Here is a 6,130-nt window from a genome sequence, read left to right on the forward strand (position 1 = left end):
CCGTGTGATTTGCAGTTCAGTGCTGATCTTACCACACCACACCAGGGATCCATAAATATGATACCAATACCTATAATAAAGTTCTCCAATGGACACTGCTATTTGTATATTCACTTTCTTTCATGCAACACTCTCTTTCAGTTAAACACTTAACTGAGATCAATGATTCTATGGACAATGAGTTCTGCTGAGTGGAATGGAGACACAAGATTAATAAGATGGAGGCTCTGCTCTTCTTGAATTAAGCTAAGAATGACAGCAGTCTCCATCAAGAGTTAGCTATTTAGTCAGCATTTTGCATAATTATCTTATTTATTCCTCTCCTCTACATCAAAGCAAAGGCATTATCTTTGTTATTTGAAAGATGGCGAAACTAGGATTCAAAAAGGGTAAAGTATTCAAGCTCATGTGTCTGGAAAAGTTGTTCATCCAGGATTTTGTCTCCTCTATTGGAGTCCTGGTGTGGCACTGTGGATTAATGCCCCAGACTGCAAAGCCATTTGAACTGCAAGGTTGGCAGTTCAAGCTCACCAACTGCTCCTCAGAAACCCTATACAGGGTCGCTATGCGTCGGAACCAACTCGACAGCACTTAACAACAACAACAGCAACAATAATTCTGGTCCCGAAGGAGCTCTGGTAGAGTAGTGGTTACGAATCGGGCTGCAAGCTGCAAGGTCAGCAGTTCAAAACTACCAGCTATTCCGTGGGAGAAAGATGAGGCTTTCTGCTCCTGTAAAGATTTACAGCCTCAGAAACCCTGTACAGGGTCACTATAAGTTGGAATCGACTCCACGGCACATCACCACCACCACCATTCTGGTCCCAAATAGTGCTAGTGACAAATTGGGTCAAAAGTTGGTCTGCTAACCTTAAGGTCAGCAGTTCAAATCCATTAGTAACTCTGCAGGAGAAAGATGAGGCTTTCTATTTCTATAAAGATTCACTGCCTCGAAAATCCTACACAGGGTCACTATGAGTTGTATCAGCTCAATGATGCATAACAACAATGATATAATATTTTTGTGTGCCCAGTGCTGTTCTAAATATTTAACATGTTTTAATCCATTTCATCCTCACAGCAATGCCATGAGAGAGATGTTAGTATTATTTCCATTTAAAAGATGGGGAAACTGAGGCATAGAAAGATTAAATAATTTGCCTAAAGTCACACAATCAATAAACGACAGAATTGGAATTTGAACCCAGGAAGCTGGCTCCAGCTGTTATTAACACACTCTGCCATTTCTTTCAAATAAAAGCAAGCAGTGAGGACTAACACACTCCTCCTTCCTCTCTCTCTCTCTAAGCTCCATCTTTTCTGTAGCTACAGTAAGGTCTGCCATTTTTAGTCATTGCCATGCAGCTCTTTGTATATGCCCAGGAACTACATACCCTGGAGGTGACTGGCCAGGAGATGGTCCACCAGATCAAGGCTCATGCAGTCTCGCTGACCCTACTTCCAAAGTGGCCCTGTCCACTCTGGAAGTAGCTGGCCTCATACTTGGAGGCAAAGTCCATGGTTCCCTGGCTTGTGCTGGGAAAGTGAGAGGTCAGACTCCCAAGGTGGCAAAACAGGAGAAAAAGAAGAACAAGACTGCCGGGCCAAGAGACGGATGCAGTACAACTGGCATTTCATCACTATTGTGCCCACCTTTGGTAAGAAGGGCCCTAGTGCCAACTCTTAAGACCTGTAACTTTGGCTTGCTGCTAATAAAACCATTTAGCCCCAGCCAAAAGAAAAAAAATACAAGGCCAACAAGGGAGTGATTTCTCAATGCTGTAAAGTAAAAAAAAGTCTATGGATGATCAATTGTTTGGGGGAAAAATGCATTTGAACTGGGATTTGAAGACGAGATAGGGTAGACTTGTGTGCTTAGGGGAGAATTGGGAGGTTCCAATGGAATAAATTTTACCTGTATGGATTTACTGTATGGATTACTGGTAGCGTAGTGGTTACGAATCGGGCTGCGAACCTTAAGGTCAGCGGTTCGAAACTACCAGTTGCTCCGTGGTAGAAAGATAAGGCTTTCTACTCCTGGAAGGATTTACACCCTCAGAAACCCTGTACAGGGTCGCTATGGGTCGGAACCGACTCGACGGCACTTAACAACAACAACAACAACCGTATCTTTATTTTTTATATGTGGGGTTGTTTCCTTTGTAGCATTCTCTGGTTGGCAATTATGGAGTCTCTGAGTTGTGTAAACAATTAAGCACTAGACTACAAATCAAAAGGTTGGCAGTTCAAACCAATTCATAGGTGCTAAGGTATCCTGGTATGGTGCTGTGGGCTAATGCATCAAACTGAAAAGTTTTTTGAACTGCAAGGTCGGTGGTTCAAACTCACCAACTCCTCCTTGGAAACCCTATAAAGGGTCACTATGGGTCGTTTTCTACTCGATGGCACTTAACAACAACAACAATGATAGTTAAGGTTTTGTGTCAACTTGGCTAATATAGGGTTCTAAGTGGTTTGGCAGTAGAGGTGTAGCAATGCCTATGATGAGACATAATGTAACATAATTAACTCTATGAAGAGGTCTGCTATGAGCAGTCCATCAGTTGAAAGGAAGTCTCTTCTGAGGTGTGGTCTTCTTCTAGTAGAAGACTCTCAGGCAAATCTTGCTTGATTTTTGCTGGATATGGATCTTATCTTGCATCTGGCTGGTCTTCCAACCTTAGGTTCTTTGTATATGAGCCAGTTACCTGCACTATTTCCTGACAATCCTAGGAGACCTCAGCAGCCTGTCTTCATCCCTGTTGGATTTACTTACCTGCCAGGCCTGCCTTCCTGATGAACCTACCTGCCTGCCATTTGACCTGCCAGTCTTGGTTCTTCTATGCTAGACTTGGGACTCTCTTACTTCTACATCTGTGTGAGTCATCTCCTTTATATATGGTGGTGGTGGAGGTGGTGTGCCATAGAGTGGATTCTGACTCACAGCAAACCTGCATAGGGTTTCCAAGGCTGTAAATCTTTATGGAAGCAGAAAAGCTCATCTTGCTCCTGCAGAGCAGCTGGTAGTTTCAAACTGCTGACCTTAAGGTAGCAACCCAACATGTAGCCACTATGCTACCAGAGCTCATTTATATGTATATATTTAAATTTCACTGCTTTTGCTTTTCTAGAAAATTCAGCCTTAGACATTTGGTCCCAAGAGTTATTCTAGAGAATGAAATGAAATACAATAGGGTGAGTATAAAAACAATGTTCTCCCATGCAAACTATCACACAATTCACAATACAAACTTAAAAAAAGAGCTGTTCTAGAGAAACAAAATCTTACAAAGATAGGGTTTCTAAATTAATTCTCAAGTTTTAATGGCACTTATAACTATGCTTCTGTTACTAAAGAAGGTGCAGCTAATCCTTGGTATGAGGTGGTCATGTTTATAGACAAAAATATCACCAGCTGTCAATCAAATATTGGTGACAAGCAAGATTGGGTAATAATGTGTTTGATACTTTTCTGCAATTTTGTCAGGAAGAGAAGTATAGGAAAGCTGGTTGATTGGTGTCGGGGACCTGCCTCGACAGGGAAGTTTGGTTCACGAAGTAGGGAGATCTGGCGGCGAAAGAAATAGAGAAAGAATATACACAAAGACACGACGAGAGAAACAAAGAGACACTCCAAGACCAGAGTGGATGCAAAACTGGCAGGCAGACCCTGCATTGCAAGCAGCATGGCTGTAAAGCTTGGCCCTGCAAGCAGCAATGCATGCAGGATTCAATCTGCATCTGTCTTTTATTTCAGGGAGGGATTTTACACAAAGGAAGAAGGGGATAATTAAGACAGGGTACAGTAATGAAATGTGATTAATCGTTCAAAATAGGACACAATAATTTACAGGAACAAATTCTAAAATATACATCACAAATTGTCTTAATAATCTAACATTCTTAATTTTCCAAAAATTCAAGCAAATTGTTATAAATTACTTTTTAGGCTCAAATCCTAAGGCAGCGACTCGAGGTTTCTCAAGGCTAATTAACATACCTATAGGAGCTCTGGTAGCACAGTGGTTACTAGTCGGGCTGCGAACCTTAAGGTCAGCGGTTCGAAACTACCAGCCACTCCGTAGGAGAAAGATGAGGCTTTCTACTCCTGTAAAGATTTACACCCTCAGAAACCCTGTACAGGGTCGCTATGGGTCAGAACCAACTCGACGGCACTTAACAACAACAACAACATAGCACTTAATCTCTAATGGGTAAAGGAGAAAAGGATTTAAAAGGTCTGAAGAGAGTCAAGCTGTTTCAGCTACCTGGCTTAGGCTTTCAGGAGGAAGAAGGACATCTGAGTTAATGGTTTACACCTGGGGACGATTTGATGAGGTTGCTACTATTATTCCTTGAACAATACTCCAGAATTCGCCAATCTTCTTTGAGTGAATTCCCTGGGCGGATTGTCTCCAGAGCCTCTTTGGGGAATCCCAGAAAACTTGCCTTTGGAACTTTTACGGCCTCCGCTTTAGAAAGGGTTTTGGTTTTAATATGGTGCATGAATATCAAGAGCTCATGTATTAAATTAATATCAAACATAACTGAATAATTTGATAAAGAACAGTTTGGACATGCTTGCCAGGTGGCCAGAGTTTGTTCCTCAGAGAGATTTGTTCCCAGGACCCTACGCACTGCCAACACAGTGGAGACATTAAGAGAGGCACATAAGAAACCATTTTCTCAGAAGCTACAATTACTGGAGTTAGAAGCATAGAATGAATAATAAGACCAAAGAAAATTATACAGAGGTAGCCCACCAGTGAGTTTGTAAAAGCCTATGAATCCGGGACGTCAGGAGGACACTTCTTGGCCCTCAGGGTCCATGGCTGGCAATCCTGAGTGGGGCCTTCGTGTTGGATTTTTGTCCATGACACAGGGCCTCAGCATCCCAGTGCTGGCGGTCCCCAACAGATTGGTCCTACTGACAATAGACCAACTGGTAAAGCAATTCATAAAATATCTCTAAGTTTCCACTTGCCCTGAAAGAAGGCCTTATTTCTTCTAGTAACAGAGCTGATATTGCTGAAAACCAAACTCAGATTCTTTTAAGAATGACTGATTTACAATGTCAACTGAATTTCCGATCTTGATTAGTGCCTGATATTAAAATGAGGGCATTGCTTGGAAAGAAATAGGGTATGGAAACTTGGCATAGGGACTATGGGCAGATAATTTGGAAGCTGGGAACACTGAGCCCCTAAATTCTGTCAAATTACTCTTGCCAACGGCACCACCCTTCCCTCATGATCAGATAATTTACATCTTTCTCTGCTTGTCCATTATCAGTAAAGCCATTATCTCCACTATCCACACTCAGTGAAATTAACACAACTATGCAGGCTGACATGATGCCTGAAGACATTGCCTAGGGTGGATGTCTTGCAAGATATTGCTGAATGTTCCCAGGAAAACAATTATTGCTTTGAGATCTATAACTAGGCTTAACTCTCAGCAAGTCCCCAAAAAGCTGAAGTACAAATTGTGAACCAGGAATAAGCACGCTACACTCAAAGAGAACTGCTTGATTTTTCTAATATGTACAAACAAAAACCTGGAGACTAATTGTGGGAATGGCTTATTAATGGATGTTTGCATCTGTTTCTCCTCATTTTGAGTTGTGCCATCAGCAAATGAAAGTCCTCACTGTTGTGGTAAAAGGTGTGTCCTTTGGACATTCCATGTGAGGTTTTATGGATCCATCCTGATAAATCCACTATAACATGTCAATTTCCCAAAGCCTTTGGATTCCTTCCTTTACAGAATACTAAGGCAAGTCTGGTTCTTCAACTTGATGTACTTCAACTGTACAATCCATGTTTCAGTGAACTAACTTAATAAACTATTAGATCTTCTCCTATCATCTTGAGCTGAAGTATTGGGTGAAGAATCTGTTTAGTTGGTCCATACCACTAAACTCAGCCTGATGCAACTTTATGTTTCTTGTGCCAATATTCCACACCTTTGTGCAAGGAACACTCCTCGGTACATTTCCTGCTATCATCATCTTTCCTCTGTCAACTTCCCTCTTGTGTATTGCCCTCTCCATCACTCATATTAACCTATGTTAACCTACCTAACATATGTTTACCCTCTAGCCTGTGAATAATTCCCTCTCCCCAACCTC

At 41.7% G+C, this 6,130-nt stretch overlaps 1 protein-coding gene across 1 annotated transcript; it reads left to right on the forward strand.

Annotated features, from left to right (window-relative positions):
* The first annotated feature begins 1,359 nt into the window (after nucleotides 1-1,359).
* LOC102827976 (40S ribosomal protein S30-like) lies at nucleotides 1,360-1,687 on the forward strand. The gene is given in 3 exon segments (XM_006851615.1): nucleotides 1,360-1,433; nucleotides 1,469-1,596; nucleotides 1,599-1,687. Coding segments are annotated over 3 exon segments (291 nt in total).
* The last annotated feature ends 4,443 nt before the right edge of the window (nucleotides 1,688-6,130 follow it).

The sequence above is a fragment of the Chrysochloris asiatica genome, unplaced genomic scaffold, assembly GCF_000296735.1.
Source record: "Chrysochloris asiatica unplaced genomic scaffold, ChrAsi1.0 scaffold00030, whole genome shotgun sequence".
NCBI lineage: Eukaryota > Metazoa > Chordata > Mammalia > Afrosoricida > Chrysochloridae > Chrysochloris > Chrysochloris asiatica.